Genomic DNA, 23,122 nt, shown 5'->3' with positions numbered 1-23,122 from the left:
AAAATCAAACAAAAAGTAAATCTCATCAAATTTTATAGCCAAAAAACACTTAAACGAGTCTTAAATTATTAGCAAAAATTCATTACGACTTAATTTATTTTTGTTCTTCTATAAGCAGATGAATTTTTCAACAAAAATGCGAGTCAAATTTTTTTTTTACCTTTAGTACAGGAATAAAGAAAAGGAAGATTCGAATCGACCAAACTGTTTGGCTGCTTTAGAAAACCTAATCTACGTTTATACCTTGTAACTTATAAATCCGAACTGCCCCTACTAATAATAATATAAATGCGAAAGTAACTCTGTCTTTCTGTGACGCTTTCACGCCTTAACCTTTTTCTACTTTCTAAATTTAAGCGCCACCCTCTTGTCTGTAGATTTAAGTGAAGCGCCCTTTATTTATCTCATTGATAGAGATTCACCCCGAGGAAGAATTTTATCGGGGAAAAGGGAGAAGAGACAAAAAGCGGGGATGAAAGATGTTAATGATCTTTCACGACAAACAAAGTTGCGAGCATCAGCTAGTGAGTTACATATATAATACTGTGCACTGTAAAATGTTTCAGTTATATTAAATGACTAATTGATAATATTTAGAACGTAATGCGGTAAGTGCAAACGCACTAATCACGTTACGTTCTAAATATTAAGTAAAATTACGTTCTAAACCAAGTAGGTATATAAACAAAACTTGGTTTATATTTTGTAAATGCCTTTGTTCAATAAAAGAAGAAATTAATATTTCACCCACTTTATGGCATGGAAGAAGGAAGGACCGAAACCACTACTTTCAGTAGAGAACCCACAAAGTTGGCAATAATAACTAGAGCAGCAAGGAGAAAGCAGGCAAAAATGGCGGCATCGAGTTGTCATTTGTCTTGTCACCTTTCAACCAACCAAAGCTTGGTTAGATTAGAAATATTGCCATGATTAAAAGCAGGTCTTGTCTGGTCTGATTGAAACGATCTGTGCCTAAAATAGAAAAAAGTAAAATCTTAAACGTCAAAGTTTTTTCAATTTGTAAACGTCAATTGAAGGAAGGCTGGAAGAGGACTGAGTGTTGAAGAATCTATGATAAAATTCGAAATACCAAAATAATTTCAGTTTTAGTGTCGATAGGATTTAATCAGCGTTAATAATTGACCATGTAAGTTCTTTAAAATATTAACAAACTGATACATTGGCTAATCTTTATCTATTATGTATTAATGTTGGCGTCGTTCCTGTAATCAAAATAATTAAATAAATAAAATTAGCACAAGACGCGAGTTTTTTTATTAAATTCATGTAGAATGATTTCTAATTATTACTACTCCAATCTATATCAGCTCGTATCAATCAATATCATTACATTTATTGCCAATATAATAATATAGCCCTTTATGGAATCCAGAAAAGGAACGAAAGTATTAAATTCATAACTTATCTATAGAATAATGTGAGAGAATAATAATTTAATTATAAAATTTAAATATAATATTTATTTATGATCAGTATTTTTTTTATCATTGTTTTAAAACTTTGTAAAAGTTATTAAATAGTATTCATCAGGTTACTGACCTTAAGTTGTGAGGTCAATATACCATCTTATAGTCATGCCCCACTCGATTTTAATTTGACGAGGTCACCAAAAATCCCTTATTATAAACCCCAAACACTTTTAAGAGACCAAAAGAAGACAGTCACAACAGACTATGTCTACTGATTTGATATGTTTTGAATTTTAAAAACAGTAAACTCTCAACTCACTATAAATAAAAACTTTGCAATTTTCCATAATTTTATATAGTAAAGCCACCATAATACTTTATTTATTACTCTATACTCAGCAAGAAAGGATTTTAATTATAACATACTTGCTTGTTGTGCCCATTTATGTGTAGGGTTGATTTTAAATGTGGAATTATTATTTATCTCAAGAAGTTACGCAGGCACACAATAAAAAAAAAATATATTTTTATTTCAGATTCACCGGCCAGCTCCATCAGGTTTAAAAAGTTAAATTAAAAATATGAAAGTTTAAAATTGCTGCTCAATATTCAAATATATAATAATATAGATAGTTGTAGTGTTTCTGTTCAGTGTATGTAAAAGTGAGATAAATGTGTGAAAGGTACCCGGGTTACCTGTTCGGAGGCACTCCTGTCAGCAGCTGGGACAGGGGTTTTAATTCATTGGAGAATGTGAGTATTTTTTTTCTCAAGATATTTTTTTTGTACCATTTTCACCAGCTGCTTCTCTATCCCCATGCAAATCGTAAAAGTCAATCAAGGGAATGGCTTCTAAACTTGGGATTATGCCAGGTGATGGACTGGCAATCAGTCAATATTTGAATCTCAATTCCATTTGAAGATTATACAGCTGATCATACAGCCTTTACAAAAAACAATTAATGTTTCTAGCTTAATTGTTTAAAATATTAGTAATAACATATACATACATATAATCATGTACTTTATTCCTTATGGGGTAGACAATTATCTTCCTCCGGGTATTCATCCTATATAAATCCTGACCTCTCAGAAAAGGTGTCAAGGGTTCACCTTCGGATCAAACTCCTGGATTGGGTAAGTCTGGTGTTAACACAAAGCGATTCCTGTCTGATATCCACAAGCTTTGCAGAGGAACCTAATGCATATTGGATCATGGTTGCCTGAATGTGTAGGTTTTCTACAATGTTTTCCCTCACTGTAAAATCATTGGTGTGCACTAAAATTAATTTACATGACTCCGAAAAGTGCTCATGTGGTATTTGAACCTGTGCTCCACGAGTATCACTTACGCTTTATAGTCGAGCACCTTAACCGCTCTACCATGATGCTCAGGGGTAGACAATTATATATTATATTAGTTACTTGCTGTGCCCCGACTTCATCCGCGTGGAATAGTTATTTCGGGCATCATTGAAGCCCTCAACGATGAATAATTTACCCCGTTTTTTTTCACATTTTCCATTATTTCTTCGCTCCTAATAGGTGCAGCGTGATGTTATATGGCCTAAAGTCTGCCTCGATAAATGGTCTATTCGACACAAAAATAATTTTTCAATTCGAACCAGTAGTTCTTGAGATTATCGCGTTCAAATAAGCAAACTCTTCAGCTTTATAATATTAGTATAAATATAGATAAAATCTTAAATAAACCTTCATAAGAAACTTTAAAAAAGACAGATCATTTTTGGAATCCCAACCACATAGATTTACATTAATCTAGACGGCCATGTTAGTGCCAATTAGTTTTTGTTATTTCTTTGTGGTAGCGGCATATTTTTTCATTATTCCAGTAATTTGTTCAATTTGTCGTCTTGTTCAAGATTTTGTTCTTGTTAATTATTAATTTAAGAATCCATAGTGTTGGGAAAATACGTCGATTTTCTAAGAATGTAAGTATTTTTTGTGTCGTGTAAGTTTTAAGCTCCTTTTCATTACGAAATGGCTTACTACATACATACATACATACATATAATCACGTCTTTATCCCTTGCAGGGTAGACAGAGCCAACAGTCTTGAAAAGACTGATATGCCACATACTGATAGGTTGCTAGCCCATCGCCTAAAAGAAGAATCCCATGTTTATAAGCCTATCCCTTAGTCGCCTTTTACAACATCCATGGGAAAGAGATGGAGTGATCCTATTCTTTTTTCCCGTTTCATATCATAACAAAAAGTGAAACAACGATAGTTTTTCATGTCATGCTACGGGGGTAGCGGTTATACGAGGGCTGTGTGACTGACTGAGTGATGTGATTATATGTATACATACATACATAAAATCACGCCTCTTTCCCGGAGGGGTAGGCAGAGACTACCTCTTTCCACTTGCCACGATCACTGCACACACTATATGTATGTATGTCATAATAAGTTTTCGACGATCCTTCACCATATGAACGAGTACCATACCCATTTTAATGTACATCGTAGTTGTAATATCAAGCCAAAACTACCTGAATGTGTTGCTATTGTCTGATGAATGGAGTCTCGCACAAAAGAGCCCACTCTGATAACTATAATTATGTTTCTAGCAAGAATGTGACAGTTGGCGTGTCTATTTTGAGTTTTCGGATATAAGCAATATTGTATACATACATATAATCACGTCTTGATCGTTCACGAGGTAGGCAGAGCCAACAGTCTCGCAATTACTGGAAGGCCATGTTTAGCTGTATGGCTTAATGATGGAATTAAGATTCAAATAGTGACATGTTGCTAGGCCGTCGCTTTAAAGAATAATCCCAAGTTTCCCTAGCCTATCCCTTAGTCGCCTTTTACGATATCCATGGGAAAGGGATGGATTGGTCCTACTTTAAAGTGCCGGGGACCACACGACACGAAGAACTATTATGATAGGTACTATTGGATCGAATAGATATAGCCTCTAACATACCTTCTTATTCATTTCTAAGTAAAAAAATAACACTTTTTCTAGTTAAAATATTATTACTTTAATTAAAGTTTAAAGTCTCATCTTCCAACCTCTTCTGTCTACCTCAGAAGGAGAAATAAGGGAAATCTATCTATGCATATATAACTTATATTTGTGGGATGTGTTTAACATGCCATATCAACGTTCGTGATTTATTATTCCGATGATTAAGGGACATTACCGCCAAATGCCGTTTCAAATATAAGGTTAATCTATCTATCATTTTATTGCACTGCAACCAAATAACTCCTAGCTTGATTTCAAACGCCTAGACTTTCAGACGCACATTAGTGTTAGGCCGAAACTGGTGCCACTTTTTTAAGGCCTAACCGCCTCTATAATCCATTATTAATGAGCCCCTGTAACTGGGTCTGGTAAGGAGTTCCATTTACATTGGAAGCATGCCAGGTTCAGCAGGCCGGCGATGCAAGACGAGGCATGTGGGGTGACCACGCTCGATAATCATTTAGGACACGTTTTGAGGTCAGTTTTTGATTAAAAATTGATTATTTTTTCTGATTGGTTTAGGATTAGGTTTTTGAAATTTCAATAATGTTGCCAATTAAGCGCGTCTTAGCTACCATTAGTAGTGTATTCCTCGGAAACAGAAGACTTCTTTTTCAAGCGATGTTTTTCTTAATTTTAGGTATTTGTGTGCAAAAGTTTGGTTTAAAATTTATGCATCAGACAGAGGGTTATAAAAAAACCGGAACGGGATAAGTAATAGTTATCCTTTTCAAATATTACATCCGTTACCGGAAATTTCCCTAAAATTTTAGCTAAAATATTTAGTTTAACTAAAATTTAAGACTGATGCGACTTCCACATTTATTCCTTATGAATTGCTTTCGAAACTTGGCAACATTTGCATTGGTTCAGGTGTCTGGTATACTTGTTAGCTTGCCAAGATGAAAAAATGTTTATTCCTTAATTTCCACGCAGATGTTGGATTTAAAAAAGAATTAAACGTTATTTTTGGCTCGCATGTTGTCAGCAGTACTACGAAAGCTACCATGCCAAAAAAGAAATTGACTTTTTTTATTCCTTTGCAAGTCTTCATCGACTTAGAATTTCTACATGAAAAAAGAAATCATTCCAAAAGTGTTTTCTTATTAGGATCAAAATAATTCTAACGCGCGCATGTTATAGTCGTTTCTCGCAAAGTTCACTGGAGGAGTTACTTCTTCCACGAGTCTTCTTAGCAGTCGTTTGTGATTTAATAACGATAAGAAATGAAAATAAAGAAGAGAGAGATGATAAATAAAAAACGAAGAAACAAAAATACGAAGTCGATTCGCTTTCATATTGGGTATAGTTAATCCTGTACCACTGTATCCTTTTTGTATGTTAAGCGATCACTCGGCCCATTTTAATGATAACTTTTGAGGAAAGGGTAACAGGGGTTAGTAAAACGCAGGCCAATACGAGTAAAAGTATGTTATTACTATAACATTAATTAAAAACCTTATATATAAAATTCTGTGTCACAATGTTCGTTACCGTACCTACTACACCTACGAAACGGCTTGACCAATTCTCATGAAATTTTGTTAGCATATTGAGTACGAGAATCGGCCAAATAAGGTTTGCCGGGACAGCTAGTAAGCTGTAATATTTGAAATGTGTTTATTTTTGTTATCAACTTTTTGGTTTTTGTCCGCAATTTTCAGCGCGTGTTGTCATACTACTCCTTAAATGCAACTATTGCAGTTGAGTGTGTCACCGATTGCGGATCTTTTGTCATATTTCGTGTCGAGTATTACTACGGAAACTCGAAAGTACTTACTATAGACAACGGCTCGATTTAAAACAAACTTTTGGACGTCCTAATCGATTAAGCTATTTATTTAGACGAGCATTCAACAATTTCCTAAATGCTATTTTATATATGTCTGATTTAGTTTCTTTAACAGTCGAATTATGGAAGACCTTTGCGCCTTGTGCTTTCATACAGCACTTGTTTCCATGCTGTCCCAGAAGCTCGCACGCGCTACGCCGTTTTTGTTGCTCGGTAAACTATCGCTGTCCCGTTTCACGTCATATTAAAAAGCGAAATGGCGATAGTTTTTCTCGCGATAAGAACGCGCGGGAAGGGCAACGGAAAGGTTTATTAAATTTAAGATCTTTTTAAATGATAGGCCAGCATCTTATCACAATATCCGAATGTCCTCCATCATGAATCCATCGGCAATCTGAAAGCACAACTTGTTTTTTTTTAAATTAAAATAACATTTTTTATTTTACAAGTTACAGATAAATACAGCTTAAGTAAATCGATTCAATCTGAGTTTGTCATACACACACCGTGTTGAACTTTAATTCTTCACATAAAAATACATACATACAAATAGTGGGGTTTATCGGAAATCTGAACAAGATGATTCTAATGTCATCAGATAACGCTCTGCATGAAACTACATTTCTTTTCACCCCGTCCCATTTCGGTCCGCGTTCGGGGCTGCAGAACGGTTAATGGGTCACGGTCGCGGAGACCCACTTTTTAGGTATTGTAAACTTAAATGACTAAATATTAAGCTAACAGAAACTTAAGGGTTAACATGTTTGATGAAACATGATCACTGTCTTTTATAGACAGTGGCCGAAATTGAACATAACATAATGCATACCTACATATGTACATACATACGTATGGTACACGTCTATATCCCTTGAGGGGTAGACAGAGCCAACTTTGTCACCTTCTACGACATCCATAGGAAAGAGATGGAGTTCTATTCTTTTCCAATTGGTGCGGGGAATCACAATGCACTACGATTAGGGAATGAATAAATCACGCAAAATTAGTAATTACTATGTTTTTTTTTAAGTAACTCGTACTGCTACGAGAAATTTTCTTACTCATAAGAGCAAGGGTTATTATTGTTAAACGTTAAAAAACTATGTACCTATATCTTATTCTAATCCGATATGTATCTGTCGGAAACTATAATTCTGTTATATCAATATTTTGATGTCTGTGTTTGTTTTAAAATTGGCATTTTCATTGCGTTTTAATGCGGTGTATTTGTTCTGTTTGAGTTTGAAACTTTTTGGTTCAATCCTTCAGCGGTCACGGGTCTTTGTGTGATTGTGAAAAGGATGACTTTATGAGGCAGTGCCGTGTGGTTCTCGGCACCAATATAAAAAAAAGAATAGGACCACTCCATCTCGTTCCTATGGATGTCGTAAAAGGCGACTAAGGGATAGGCTTACAAACTTGGGATTCTTCTTTTAGGCGATGGGCTAGCAACCTGTCACTATTTGAATCTCAATTCTATCATCGAGCCAAAAAGCTGAACGTCAGTCTTTTCAAGACTGTTGGCTCTGTCTACCCCGCAAGGGATATAGACGTGACTATATTATGTATGTCTGTATGACTTTATGGGACAGTCTTCTTAAATTTAATCGTATATTTGGTTGTTTAATAACATTTTTTATTTTTTTTTTTAATCTGTATAACATTTGAAGTTTAAGCTGAATTAAATAAAACCGGTCATGTGCGAGTCGGATTAGCGCACGAACGGTTCCGTACCATCATTACGTTTGTTATTTTAATATAATTTTTTTTCTTACGTTTCTACTTGTTTATTAAAATCATTACTTTAAAAGGTTAATGAAAATGTACATGATAATATTCTGTGAGAATTTTAAGCGTCTACGCGTTAACGTTATGTTGAATAAAAAAAAATACGTAAAAGTTTTTGTTGTTATAACGACATAATTTGTGATCATTTAAGTTTTAGAGATACAGTCTTGACAGGCGAACAGACAGACAGTCAGACAGCGGAGGCTTAGTAATTGGCTCCCGTTTTTACATTTTAGTTACGGAACCCTTCAAATAGATCAGCTGAATATAAAATACATATACAACGTTATCAATTGAAATATCACACGTAGAAAGTAATCGATCACTTTTTTAATTATTATAATTTAAAATTATGTATTCTTTTTCCAGCAAATACAACATCAGTACAGAGGGCGTTCAGGTTTGCCGCGGTGTTGGGGCAGCATGTCGGAGGGGGGAGGGGTGTCTGCCGCCGGCGGTGACACGGCCAAGACGAATCTCATAGTGAATTATCTGCCACAGACAATGACGGAGAAGGACCTGTACGCGATGTTCATGACGATAGGACCGATCGAGAGCTGCCGGGTTATGAAGGATTTCAAGGTTAGTGCTGTAGATCACGCTAGATGGCGTTGTACGTGATTAGTGGACAGTTTGGTTATCGGTACCAAAAAAAAAAAGAATAAGACCGCTACTTTTCGTTCACGTGGATGTTGTAAAAGGCGACTGGGGAATAGGATTATAAACTAAGGATTCTTCTTTTAGGCGATGGGCAGGCAACCTGTCACTATTTGAATCTTAATTCTATCATCAAGTTAAAAAGCTGACGTGGCCTATCAGTATTTGCAAGACTGCAGGCTCTGTCTACCTTGCATAGGATATAGACGTGACTATATGTATGTATGTGTCGTAATAAATAGCAGTTTTGTACTACTTCTTAAAAGTCTGGTGAAGGAAATTGGTTACTTTCATCCCGGCAAGAACCGGTTCCGGCTCCCGTGGGATTCGCGAGAAACCTGCGTTCTATCAAAGGTGGCGCTTTAATCGCGTGGTAAAAACAAGTAATTACTGGTTAAATTGTTACTGGTTACTGGACTAAGGGATAGACAAACTTGGGATTAGGTATTTTTTATTCGATGGGTTAGCCTGTCACTATTTGAATCTCAATTCTATCATTAAGTTAAATAGCTGAACGTGGCCATTCGGTATTTTCAGGACTGTTGGCTCTGTCTTCCCCGCAAGGGATATAGACGTGACCATATGTATGTATGTATGTAATTACTGGTTAAATTCCAGACTGGCTACAGTTACGGGTTCGGCTTTGTGAATTTCACGCGGGAAGAGGACGCCGCTCGGGCGATAGAAACCTTCAACGGCTATCAGCTGAGAAACAAACGGTTAAAGGTAAGCAAATATATATAATATATACATATAAAAGATATGTACATGTAGTAGTTATAAATTAGATTTAATTTATGTGCCGTCAATAAGTGATACCTTGTATCCAATTTTGAAAATAAATCAGTTCTTTTCTATTCTATTGATCATGAAATATAAGTTAAGTTCTAACCTTGAAAACATGCCGTGTGGTTTCCGGCCCCAATAGAAAAAAGAATAGGACCACTCCATCTCTTTCCCATGGATGTCGTAAATGGCAACTAAGAGATAGGATTATAAATTTGAGTTTGTTCTTTTTGGCGGTCGGCTGGTAACGTGGCACTTTTTTATTCTCAACTCTATGATTAAGCCAAACAGCTGAACGAGGCCTATGTCTCCTCAATACTGTTGGCTCTGTCTACCGTGCAAGGGATATAAACGTGATTATATGTATGTATGTAATCTTGAAAACGGCGCATGCTCATGCGTTTATAGGGAATCTGTTTTTTTAATTTAATCTTCTTATATTTAATCCAATCAGGAATACCTAACCTACTATTTGATGGTCTTACCTACTAACTTGGAGTTACAAACTGTTTTTTATTTTATTTTGGTTATTATTGAATGATTGTATTGAATCACGGGTGAATCACACAACAAGGTGTTATGATTTTAATTTTTTAAATGCTTGTCAACACTAGTTACTTTGTTTAAAAAACTAACTTTATTGTATAACAAAATTTTTCAGGTGTCATATGCCCGACCATCAGGCGACGATATAAAGGAGACGAATCTCTACGTGACGAACTTACCGCGCGCCATCACCGAAGAACAGCTGGAGACGATCTTCGGCAAGTACGGCAGGATAGTGCAGAAACACATCCTGAGGGACAAGAGCAACGGCACTCCCAGAGGAGTCGCTTTTGTTAGGTGAGATATTTTTGACAAAAATTGCTAGTAAATAGTGTAATTTTTACGGGTGAAAAGTGAAAAAGATAGCGTAATCAGTGTGATGGCACAGTCGGTAAAATGACGCAGTTGGTACAATAGCACAGTCGGTAAAATGATGTAGTCGGTAAGTTGTCGTTATGGTGCAGTCGATAAAACAGAATAGTTTGTATTATGATGCAGACTGGAAACAAAGGTACGTAATCGGTGTGATGTGATGGGATAGTTGATAAAATGGCGCAGTTGGTACAATAGCACAGTCTGTAAAATGGTGTAGTCGGTGAGTTGGCGTTATGGTGCAGTCGATAAAACGGCATAGTCTGTATTATGATGCAAAATAGAGACGATCTTCGGCAAGTACGGCAGGATAGTGCAGAAACACATCTTGAGGGACAAGAGCAACTGCACTCCCAGAGGAGTCGCTTTTGTTAGGTGAGATATTTTTGTCAATAAATTGCTAGTGTAATTAGTACGGGGCGCAGTGAAAAGGATAGCGTAATCAGTGTGATGGCACAGTCGGTAAAATGACGCAGTTGGTACAATAGTACAGTCGGTAAAATGGTGTAGTCGGTAAGTTGGCGTTATGGTGCAGTCGATAAAACAGAATAGTTTGTATTATGATGTAAACTAGAGACAATCTTCGGCAAGTACGGCAGGATAGTGCAGAAACACATCCTGAGGGACAGGAGCAACGGCACTCCCAGAGGAGTCGCTTTTGTTAGGTAAGATATTTTTGACAAAAATTGCTAGTAAATAGTGTAATTTTTACGGGTGAAAAGTGAAAAAGATAGCGTAATCAGTGTGATGGCACAGTCGGTAAAATGACGCAGTTGGTACAATAGCACAGTCGGTAAAATGGTGTAGTCGGTAAGTTGGCGTTATGGTGCAGTCGATAAAACGCATATTCTGTATTATGATGCAAAATAGAGACAATCTTCGGCAAGTATGGCAGGATAGTGCAGAAACACATCCTGAGGGACAAGAGCAACGGCACCCCCAGAGGAGTCGCTTTTGTTAGGTGAAATATTTTTGTAACAACATGCTACTAAATATTATTATTTGTACGATGGCGCAGTGAAAAGGATGGCGTAATCGGTGTGATGACACAGTCGATAAAATGGCGCAGTTCGCAAAATGACGTAGTCTGTAAAATGGCGCAGTCTATTAACTGGCGCAGTCGGTAAAATAGCGCAGTTTGTAAAATGGCCGTATTTGTGTAATCGAGTTGTCGATAAAATGGCGCAGTCAAAATCAGAACAAATGAAGCCAAGCAGTTCATATTCACGTTTTTTTTTTAAATCGTTTTACATTAATGCAATAGAGCGATAGTGTGAATACGCCTTTATTATTTTTTTATTATTACAGGTTTGACAAAAGAGAAGAGGCACAGGAGGCGATAGCTGCTTTAAATAATGTGATACCAGAGGGCGGCACTGAACCACTCAGTGTTAAGGTTAGTGCAGATATATTTATACTATTTAGCGTCGTATACACAGCTTCGTATGGTGCCGGCTCGCAACACACTGATTTATATAGCGTCGCCTTTCATAGCGTTACGATGTTAAGACACCTACACGATTTCAGAATTTGAACTTGTCTAATGAAATCACTGGGACAAAGTCGACCCACTTGTCCCACCATGGGACAATTCAATGGAACTTGAGGGGTAGACGGAAATTATGCGTACAACACAAACATACAGATTACATAGGACACACGAAGACATGCTTTGTCAAGGCATTTCCTCGTTTTTAGCTTTAAGATCGCAGATATAACAGCTATAAAACGTGAATTAATTCTTAGTTTGTCGCTTTCAGTCAAACGGTGAATTCTAATACACTTATTGTATATAACATAACATAATTTTAACGACGATTATAATTTTAAAAAAAGAAAGAAACATTCGCACATTGTACACAGGTAATAAGAAGCACAAACATCTTACTATCTCGCTCGCACGAACGCACGTAGTGGGGAGCTTTGCATGCGAACAATTGGCGGGGAGCGGGTCTAAATTTGTCATTTGCATTCCGACAGCCTACGGCAACGGACGCGGTCTACAAACGTTCGGCGGCGGCCGTGTGGCGCGCGAGCAGCCGGCTTCGTCTGCACAGTGATACAATGGTGCGGGAAGAGGATAGACGATTGAATACAGAGAGAATTATGTTATTTAGGTCTTAGGGGGACTACTAAAACTCGAGTAAAAAAAGTTGTAGAAAACAGTGCGACAAAAACCAAAATACAAAATGGCCGACTTATCTTTAACAGAGATTTCTTCCAGTGAATAGTAAAATCATTATTAACAACTGAAAACATAAAAGAACGTTCAACCTGATGCGATAATGGTTAATCGATTAGATACGGGAAGTATTAGTAAAAATGGTGGAAAAAACAGATCTTACCTACGCGTTCTATTATAAAAGAGAATTATATTTTGGGTAATAATCGTTATGATAGTCTGTTCATCAGCACCAAAGGAGAGTCGTCCACTAAATGCCGAATGATTTAACAATTTCCCACAAAACTTTTATCACAGTGGTTTACGTAGTATCTATCGGAGCGAAAATATTACTTGTGAGGTGTCAAATGTGTGTCTTAAAAATTTCGAAATAAGGAGCAGTGTTTGTTCCTTAGAGTTTATACCGAATGATTATATTTGGTCTGGTTAAATTAATAAATATAATTGTAAACTAGTAGATACGGTGTGCTCAAGGTCGGTCTGAATTTTTAAAGTCATACTTTTTTAACCAAACATAGCGATGAAGTTGGTGGATTAAAAGGTTAAAAAAATGACACGTGTTTACAGGTTTTTTTAAATGGGTGATGTGGAATTTAAGAAGGAATAAATAAACTCTAAAGAATATATTTACAAAAACCATCGTTAATTGGTAAAATATAACGCAGACAAAACACAAAAAAACTTTACATCAAAATAGGTATTATTTATTTCCCTTTAAAATTATTACTACCTTATTTGTACCGACCTTATGTAGCGACTTGATAGTTTCATTTCTCTCTGTATTTCGTCTACTTCGCGTTAATTTCCATCAAAAACTATTCTTTTTCGCTAGTTTATCATTTGCCTAATGCTATTTTTCTATTCTTGATTTAGCGACTGCGTCTTGTTTTTTTCTATGCTAATTCGTCTACATGGACGATTTCATTTTATTTGGTTCGGTTGTTTTGCTGCGTTTTTGAGGTTATGCGATTTATAATTTGTTCAATTAAGCATGAAAATAGGAAGTGTAATTACTTATTCGTTGAATTAAAGTGGGGTGTAAAATATTACAGGTCGCCGAAGAGCATGGGAAGCAAAAAGCGGCGTACTATGCCGGATGGGCGGCGGGGTTCCATCATAACAGAGGTAAGTAGACACTCTAATTGAGGTACATTTTGACAATGGACTTTCAAAAGAGACTGTACGCAATGATTGCAGCCAGATATTTTATCTGTAACGTTTACGAGATAAAAAAAATTGTAATATAAAATCTATAACAACCGTTGTGTTATGACGTTCGACTTCTCTAGAGTATTTGGTTTGTTTCGATATGCGGAAAAATATTGTTCGTTAATTTAATTAAATATTTATTAACCTTTATATTACTCGCTGTATTTTAAAAGCTATAACGGTCTTCTTATTTATCTACGACTTTATGTGTAAACACATTATTATTACGCACGCTGCCTCGGAATAGTTTCAACCCCACACGTACCACAGCGACACCACAGCTTGGACCAACTCGATATGCTACACAGGCAAGATTACACGACCAACTACGGTATGTACAGCGGCTCCTCCAGCCGTTTCCTGCGCCGCGACTTCTACAATCAGCCGTCTTATATGAGCCACCATCGCCCATTTTGAAAAGGGCTTTACTGCAAGAAGTTCCGCTTGTCCGATACTAGGATATGAGCGGTGATGGACTTTTCGTTTTCGTAGTGTTATGTTAGTGTAAGGCTTGGGGTGTTGCGGGGATGCTGACATTTGTTCTTTTTTTACTGATTGCGAATTGGTTTGTTTTTTTTGGCCACCAATTTGCGCGTGTTATGTTACGATGGGCGCAACAATACAGTGGTTGTTGCGCATTCTAAATTTGAATTGTAGGATAGTGCCCCTATATGTTCTGCGGAGTAATACGCGATCATTTTCAAGGCATATGTCATAGATCTGAGGTCAACTAAAAAAAAAAAATGGTAGATTTTCTGACATATTACTTAGACATATAACTTGTGAGCGTTCGTGAATTCACTCCCTGTACCGGTTTTTTTTAGTAAATAATGTGTATTGATCATAAGTAGGTAGCACAACTAATTGCTTTTGTGGAATTTCTTATAAATAATACACTACATTTGGCTTACATAACAAACACGACTTTTGTCTAGCTTAGCCGTTCTGATTCTAAATTTAAATAATTTTTTAGCAGATTCTAAATTCAATTTATTTTCGAGTAGATTCTATATTAAATTTATTTTCCCGTTGATACTAAATTACACGCATTATTTATAAAAGGAATCGTCCGCAACACCGTTAGCGATATTCTAGTTAGTTTGCGCTTTGTTCCCTCTCCACTGTTACTCTCCGACGCTTTTTCCTAATCTAAGATATTCTAGAAAACTCGAGAAATCTATAATGGAACAGTTTTGTGGGCAATTCCTGCCAGTTTTTTTTAAAATTATAATTGGAATTGACTGTGATTCGCAAAAAAAAATATTATTTCGAATACATATTTCGAAGCAGAAGTTGCTCATAAAGAAAGAAAGTTTTGACTGAGGCGTTGTCGAAATGTGTTAAAAATGTGAAAATGTATGTTTTTAAATAGTACTCGAAAATTATGAAATCGTGCTGGGTGATTGTGGATAAATGGGTTTGTTATAACACGTATTGGATCTGAGATGATATTTATAATAATATAGGAGAGAATGTTTAAATATCTGTGTATCTTTTTAAATTTTAGTAAAACGTGAACCTACAAGCTAGGGTGACTAGGTTCTAGGTTCAACAGATCAATCTATGATTTTCAGATCAAACATCTGTTGACTTAACACTAAGACCAAATTGTTTGGAATATAATTTGAATTTGATAAAACAAGAACGCAATGTTTCAACATATTTAAAGGTTTTGAAAATAAACCGTAACCAAAATATTGAAAAATTACACAACCAAAATTAAAATTATAGTTTTTTGAAATAGGTCAAAAAACGAGATGAGACCATAGATCATCGTCGTCATACAAATCATGTAAAAGTGTTGATGTTTCGATTAAAAGTTAATAAAATTATCTCGTAAAATTTCATACTCGAAAACTTAGCCCGGAATAAAATCTATCCTAAACAAACTAAGGGACCCTGTCTCAGCACAAAGCCCACTGTTATTACTTCTAGAATCTAGAAAAACCTTAGAAGTTCGTAGTCTGCACTTACGGTCATAGACAAAATGTGTATATATAGATTTCATAGACTCTGAAACGATATTTATACTCTGTGGAATTTTTGAAAAGTTTACGCTCGAATTCAGATGTAGGTCAGAATGAATATTAAATAGGTAATAAGTTGCAGTTTCAATTGATTGTTTTTGGCAAAACCCTATTATTTGATAATTATGAATATATTACGGAAACAATTAGAAAATTTTGTCTATTTTTTTCAGATCAATCTTTGTATTTAAATTTGGCATTTCATAGCTTAAAGTTTTAGTTATTTTATATATATGTTAGTTGGATGAACAATGCAATAAGAATCAAGAAAAACTTACCATTATCTTATTTTATATAAAGATTTAAATTATATTAATATTTAGAAAGTAGCTATCTAAATTCGCAAGTGTACTATTTGATTTTTGTTTAAACGTAAGTTGTGCTGGGGTCAATTTGTTAATTTAATCAATAAGTACCGTCGGTTACACAAGTGCAAATTATATCCCTTATAAGCCTATAATAAACTGTTAAAGTTTTAATTATAATGTTTTTCTTTTCTACTTTCGTATCATTTTCCGAAACATAATCAGTTTCAATTTTAAAAATCAAATATTAATCTTTGATGTAACACATAAAAGCCCTACTGACTGCTTTGTTAATAGAAATATTTTATATTAAAATTGATTATCTGACAGAGAGATGTTTTAATTAAAAAGTGACAATTCACAAAATATTAACATAAAATTTTAGAAATTTATGTGTTCCAGTTTGTAATGATGATAAAATTCTAATAGTGATGATAACCAATCGTTTATTTGGTTAATAAAAAAAAACAAAGAAAAATTGTATTTTTTTCTAATAGTCTATAATTTATTTTTAACGTAATTTAAAAAAGTGTACATTATTGTATAAAAACAAAGTGTACGCGACGGTACTTCAATATCGGCTTATGAAAGATATATGTGCTCAATAGTTATATAAAACGACTATTAATTAGTTATTTGTATAAACGCTTTGTTGAATAATATTATGTAATTGTATATTGAGATATTCTTCTGACCAGTAACACAGAAGTAAAAAAAAACATTTGAAATATGTTCGAATTACATCTGTATTATTGAAAATGTAGGTATAGCCTATGTCGGGATTTACAGATTAATATTAAATTTAAAATATAGACAATTTATTCCTCTATTACTGGCCAGTTTAAAATTAGTTGCGTCATATTTGTATATACGAGTTCATATAATTCTTTTTAGAATTATTAAAATATAAAATTAGCAAAATTGTAACAGTTTAATAACATTCTCTTGTACATATGAAAGAAGTAGTGGCATAATGTATATTTTTCATATTTCGAAATTTCTTTCATGCGTGGAAGATACAGATACGAGGCTTGCAGAAAAAAATAATAGGTATATTTCGTTGAAATTTACTATTGAACCGATAAATAATAATTATAACAATGACCTTCAAGAAATTACCCTTTTTCATTATCATTCCTACAGGTGAATTCTAAGCGAATCGACTGATTATGTTTTTAAGCCTGGTTTTTGAATAAATTTTCATTAATTATTTCTTTATGTTTTTGTTTGAGCTATTATGTTTCTGTTTAAGCTATTTTGTTTTTGTTTAAGCTATTAAAAATCGATATAGCTGAGGTTTTTCTTTTTGTGATAAAATTGCTAATTTATGTTTGATAGAAGTTACACTGCCGGTAAGGTACTTCACCTTGGGCGACTAAAGTGCAGAAAAATAATTAAAATTAAACAAATAACACCTCGTGATTGGGGCTAGTGAAATTATATCTCTGTCTATCCCTCAGGGAAGGAGGCGTGCACATGTGTACGCATGTTTGTATGGTATGAAAAAGTATTATTGAAAATTTGCTGTCGTAATATAAAGTTATGTTCTAAATTAGTGTGGCCAGTCTTTGGTCGGTTGATGAATGATTAATTATTTTTGAGAATAACAGCTACTGACAATAAAGAATTTTACCAATAAATCTATAAAAGATACTGTAATATGCTGTATCTGCACGCATGAAGTTTCAATTGCGAAAGTATTCAATTCTTCTATACTTATATATTATAATATTCTCTATCTGTTTGTTATCTGTGTATCCTTGATTATACGTACCTAAATAGTTTATTTCATTGTATCGGTGTTAGTTTTGTAACTTGCAAGACTCCTGTCATATTGTATGTGGGTAATTAATATTCAAAATTGATAAAGTTATTCAGAATGTGATGTGATTAAATATTTGCGAATAATGATGTAGGATAAAAGTGTGCTATTACTTACTCTATTGAAAAGTTTAATTTCATTTATTCATTCATTCATATAACCACGTCTGTATCCCCTGCGGGTTAGACAGGGCCAGCTGTCTTGAAAGACTGATAGGCCACGTTCAGCTGTAAGGCTTTATAACAGTTCAAATAAAATATTTTTAGGTAATAAATTTTTTTTAATGTTTTGGTAATGTGATGCGGATTAATATACTTTTTTATTCAACCAGTTTGTTAATGAATAATTTTGGTTAAATATTTGATATTAAGACATTATACATTTAAAAAGTAATATTTTGTATTAATTCAATTTATTAATTAATAATTGTTAAAATTCAAAACACATTCAGTATGATTCGAGTCGTGACAGTGACAATATACGAGGGTGATTCGAATGTTCAGTAGTTAATTCGGAGTCTATGAGTGTTGTTCTTGTTCCCTCTATCTCGTTAATTCGTGTTTTACATTGTGTGGTGGGCAATATTGGCGTTTTTTTTTAGTAATTATAACCTTTTTGTTAAATTTAAGAGTTTGACTCTTGTAAGTGGAATTAAGTGGAGCTTTTCTCTCTGTAATTTTTTTTATTTGTTGGTATGTGGTTACGTTTAGTTTTTGCTTTTTAAAATTAATAATAACCTTTAGAAAAACAAAAACAGAAGATTTGTTGCTACAAAAAAAGACATAAAATGTTTAAATTATTCTCCTTCATTATTTTTTTGTATTACTTCAAACAAAATCTGATTATTAACTTGTTATTATTGCATTCTCGAAAATAGTGTTCTTTTTAATATGTATAAACTTTTATATGTAAAACTGTAAAACATGTAGAAAGGAGTTACATTAATTTCCCTTTTCCGCATTTTATAAGAATTTATTTTATTACTAAATAAAACTTTAGTTGTTTATATACAAATTAATCAGTTATTTAATGCCTTCCACACGTTTTCGTCCCTTCTTAGGATAGTGATAAACTACTATGTATATTATTACTATGAGACCGTAGTAATTTTACTAAAAAAAATTGAAAAGAATCACTGGGGATATATAATGTGTTCCTGTGTTTTCTATACACTGATAGACTTTTTTTTGAGGTTATTTTTCTATTGTATAATAAAAACATTATATTTGGTACTAAAAATAAAATCGAGATTTAAAAACAAATATTGATTAATTAGAAACAATTTCACAATCCCCAGTGGACAAGAATGTAGGTCTAGAATGCTAGAACTAGTTTCCAATGTGAATTGTGCCTAAATAAAGTGTAAAATGTAAGAAACCGGAACATATTGAGAATTAAAGTATTGTTAAAATTAAATATTTAAAATGCAATGGCGTGTTCTATGCTCAACGCTATTTTTGTCAAGGGGGATACGTTTCTGATAATTAAAAAAAAAAAAAATATCTGTATCTTTAAAAAAAAATTGATTGAATTTTTTATTCTTTTGCTAAGATGAAATAAATTGTTGACATTAGTATGTAAGAGTAACACTTTATTTCTAATATTATTTCACGTAATCCTATAGTTTTTCATTTAAAGCATTCGGTCCCTCTTGGCTGGAATAGTGATAAGCATTATGTTAAAGTTAAATGCAAGGTGACTTTGTTACAGTGTAAAAATGTTTTCAGATATGTTTTGCTAATTTAATATTTTGCAGATTTATTTATTCGTGTTTTATTAAAATTTAGGCGGTAAGTTTCGAAATTTGGAATAGTTTTAATTTTAAGTTTTAAAAAATATTTTTATTATCAATAAGTGAACGAATAATTTCTTGCAGTCAAAACATTAAATTAAGAATTAGCATATTATTTCTATACGCTATAAAAAGTAATTTTAAGTAACTATTTAGTATTTTTTAAACGTTAAAGTCTTGACATGACTTTATTGCTTAAATCGATTCTCTGTTCATAAAATATAATAATAATTATATTTCGTATATGATTAATCGGACAGGAAACTTGCTATCTTTGAAAATTTAAAGGTTATTTATGAACAAAAATAAAATTTTTGATTAAAATTGACATTAATTTTCCCAATCTAATTACCTACTGGTTTTTTTTTTAAATCGGGTCATCCTGATCACCGTATCGTTATTGTAATATGTGCAACTAAATTATAAGGCATGACCACACTAGCTGACAGTCACATACAGTGCGTACCATGATATTGCATATTATGATAGAGCTCTAAATGCGTGTGTCCCACGCTTAATTGTCAAGATTTTAAAGTTTCGCTTTGTTTATTAAGTAAGTAATCGAGTTTTTGCTATTGAAATATTTTAAGAAATTCTTAGATTATTGTTATTTATTATCTATGTTATTGTATTGAAAGATATAAAGTTCATTCGGCATGTGCAATTCATATTTTCAGGTCTTTTAAATGACATTACTGATTAATATTAAAAAAAATATCTTTCAGTTAGTTAGTTACACTTCAGAAACCTGTTAATAAATTATTGCTTTTATTGTTCTTTAGAAAAACAAGAAATTATAAAAAAAGAGTTGTATTTTTTGTTATTTAATATTGTTTCGAGTAATTTGGAAACAATATATGCTTGGAAACCTTTATAAAACCTTAGGTTTTTTGACACACGCTTTCATTTAAAATTATTTTAATAAAATAGTTTGTGAAATATATTTGGATGATCAAATAATTTTGTAATTGTATTGAATTGACGTAATGATAGGGCAAACGAAAGACGCAAAGGAATCTTCCAAATTCTGGCCAAAACGATAGTCATGTATAAATAAATATTATTCACGACAAAGCTTTATTTTATTCCAGGCCATATTGTTTTAATTTCATTTATGTGGTATAATCTCTTTTTTAAAGAAATGTTATCAAAATACATATGTGAACATGGATATTAAAAAAAAAAATACTTTTAATAATGCTGGCTGGATATTATGAGGTACAGTTTAATATTTAAATTTATTTTTAGATATTATTGAATAAGTGGTAAAATTTGAGTTATTATAGAAGTTCTCTGAAGTCACTAGAGAAAGTAAATGAATAGGTCATGTATAAGCGATTATTTATCAATTTCTGAAGTTAACGCAAACGTTTTGATTTCGTTAAAAGGTACGTAATTGTCCAGGTGACTTCGCTTGGAGTTGTGGCAGCTGTATGATGCCAGATCCTTGGGAGAGATTCTCATCTCCACCGCTAGGGGGCAGTCATCCTTCCACCCCCCGCAACGGGTGTCGCCCAGGCGCCTGTGCCAATAGAATATACCCTAACTACCTCCCTGGCAAAGGCAGAGGGAACAGAGGGGGGCGGAACCCACCGTGGGCCGGATTTGCCGAAGACAGGTTTAAAGGCCAACGCTGCAGAAATGGACCCGCGCCATATTGGTAATATTAATTAGTATTTAGATCCGAAGGATCTTGTGTAATTTTGTGATATTTGTATGCCAGCAAATTTTGAACGCGATGATACGTGTAGTCTTGTCTCAAGTTGCTGTAGTCATTTATAGATAATTGGTATAGTTTTAATACCAAAGTTGTGTGAGGTTTTCCGAAAAGAGCGTGTATACTTTTAGCTTGCTCCAGTCATGCGAGTATAAGTAAAGTTATTGATGTTCTATTACCATGAAATACAATTATGTATTATATTAATGTATACTAGGTTAGATATGAAAATGTTTTATTTGGAAACCTGCACAGAGTTTAAATATCTGAAACTTTATGCGAATGGGCTAAATATAAATGAAATGCGAAAATTCTGAATGAGATATAAATCATTATTACAATCACTTCATAAGTTAATATGACAGTCACTACTATAGACTATTCAGTTCGAGTGAATATAGCAAATATTTATTTTCAATGTTATTTAACAGCTGTCTTGGGTGTGATTTTTTTTTAATATTTTAGAGTCTGGCCGTATGTCGTGCATAATAATAATCGGCATAATTATTATCGGTTAAAAACGGGCAAAAGAAAATATTTTAGAATGTTAACATTGAAATTGATTCATACACTTTTGTATGGAGATAATTCTTAATGTACTGTCAACTGCAAAAGATCATACCACATCAAATATTTGCATTGAAAAAGGATATCCATAGATTTTTGCAGATTGGTTACAAAAAAAATTGATTTTTTTTTTAATTGAACACAGAATTGCGTTTGTAAATATTAAGTGGATGAGGATTATTTTACTGCATTTTGGATCTATAATCCACGTCTAAATTTGAAAATTTAGGTCATGTCCAGTTCCGATCTTAAATAATAATAAAAATATTGTTGTAACTGGTCATTAGAAAAACTATTAAGACTAATTAGACAAGCTTTTCTTTTTTTTACTTTTACAGCGGGACGTTTTAAGGCGAGGGCTTGATGCTCCTCGTAAGAGCCTTCGAAGTTTGCTAAATCCTCTTTTTTTGACATAGCTGAGGATTGAATGTAGTATATTTATTTTTTCAAATTTTTTCTTGTAAATATGAAATGTTGTTTAATTTATAAGATTTGAAGTTTCTTTATCCTATAAAAGTATTGATTATTCTGTTTTGTGGAGAGAGTTTTAGTTTTTTCTCTTAACTTCGTTTAACCTTTGACTTTATTATTTTATGTCTTCTTTCATATTTTTACATAATGGTAGGGATTGATTTTATTTTTATTACGACATATGTTGATTTGCGCTGATGATTTTCTTCATGATAATTGATTTGTTTAGTAAATAAATTTAGTTCTTATTTGCAGTTTCATAGATTTTTCAAGAGAATTTAATTATAAATTATTTTTTTTTTCTTGTTCGTTTGGATTATGTAAATGAATTACAATCTGTTACGGTTGCGACGCGCAAGTTACAAAGTTGTAAAAACTTTTTGTATTATATTTTTTGTTCCTTTATTTGTAATATTAAAGTTGTTTTAAATTTTGACGTTGTTTCATTTTAAATTTATTTCTTATTTTTATTTAATTCAATGTATCTATAAAAATTAAACCAACTGTGTATAGTATTCTTGTGGCACACTTTGAATGAATGAATGAAAGATTTATTTGAACAACTCGACGTACACAAGTTTCTGTATATTAGGTAACATATTAAATATAAAAATGAATACAAACCGATGCTCTTACGGCGAGGGAAAACATCGTGAG

The 23,122-nt window shown here is 33.3% G+C and overlaps 1 protein-coding gene across 3 annotated transcripts; it reads left to right on the top strand.

The window, feature by feature from the left end:
- The first annotated feature begins 1,022 nt into the window (after positions 1-1,022).
- Positions 1,023-22,898, top strand: LOC106130015 (sex-lethal homolog). Of its 3 annotated transcripts, XM_060950684.1 has the most exons (9): positions 1,023-1,147; positions 1,967-2,183; positions 8,382-8,594; positions 9,288-9,395; positions 10,117-10,298; positions 11,682-11,769; positions 13,608-13,680; positions 21,115-21,370; positions 22,333-22,898. In XM_060950684.1, exons 2-9 carry the CDS (start codon positions 2,103-2,105, stop codon positions 22,343-22,345), a joined length of 1,014 nt encoding a protein of 337 aa, XP_060806667.1. In that variant the 5' UTR covers positions 1,023-1,147; positions 1,967-2,102; the 3' UTR covers positions 22,346-22,898. The 3 variants fall into 3 exon arrangements, with proteins under 3 accessions (XP_060806667.1, XP_013184217.1, XP_013184218.1); XM_013328763.2 differs by lacking the exon at positions 22,333-22,898 and having other exon boundaries at positions 21,131-21,278; XM_013328764.2 differs by lacking the exon at positions 22,333-22,898 and having other exon boundaries at positions 21,099-21,231.
- Positions 22,899-23,122: the final 224 nt, after the last annotated feature.

Source organism: Amyelois transitella, chromosome 22 (genome assembly GCF_032362555.1).
Source record: "Amyelois transitella isolate CPQ chromosome 22, ilAmyTran1.1, whole genome shotgun sequence".
Taxonomy (NCBI): domain Eukaryota; kingdom Metazoa; phylum Arthropoda; class Insecta; order Lepidoptera; family Pyralidae; genus Amyelois; species Amyelois transitella.
This window is presented reverse-complemented; position numbering and strand designations above follow the sequence as displayed.

Coding starts and splice junctions, on each gene's coding strand:
- LOC106130015 (XM_060950684.1), top strand. CDS start 2,103: ATGTGTGAAAGGTACCCGGGTTACCTGTTCGGAGGCACTCCTGTCAGC. Junction 10,299..11,681: donor AGAGGAGTCGCTTTTGTTAG/GTGAGATATTTT, acceptor TTATTATTACAG/GTTTGACAAAAGAGAAGAGG. Junction 11,770..13,607: donor CTGAACCACTCAGTGTTAAG/GTTAGTGCAGAT, acceptor AAAATATTACAG/GTCGCCGAAGAGCATGGGAA.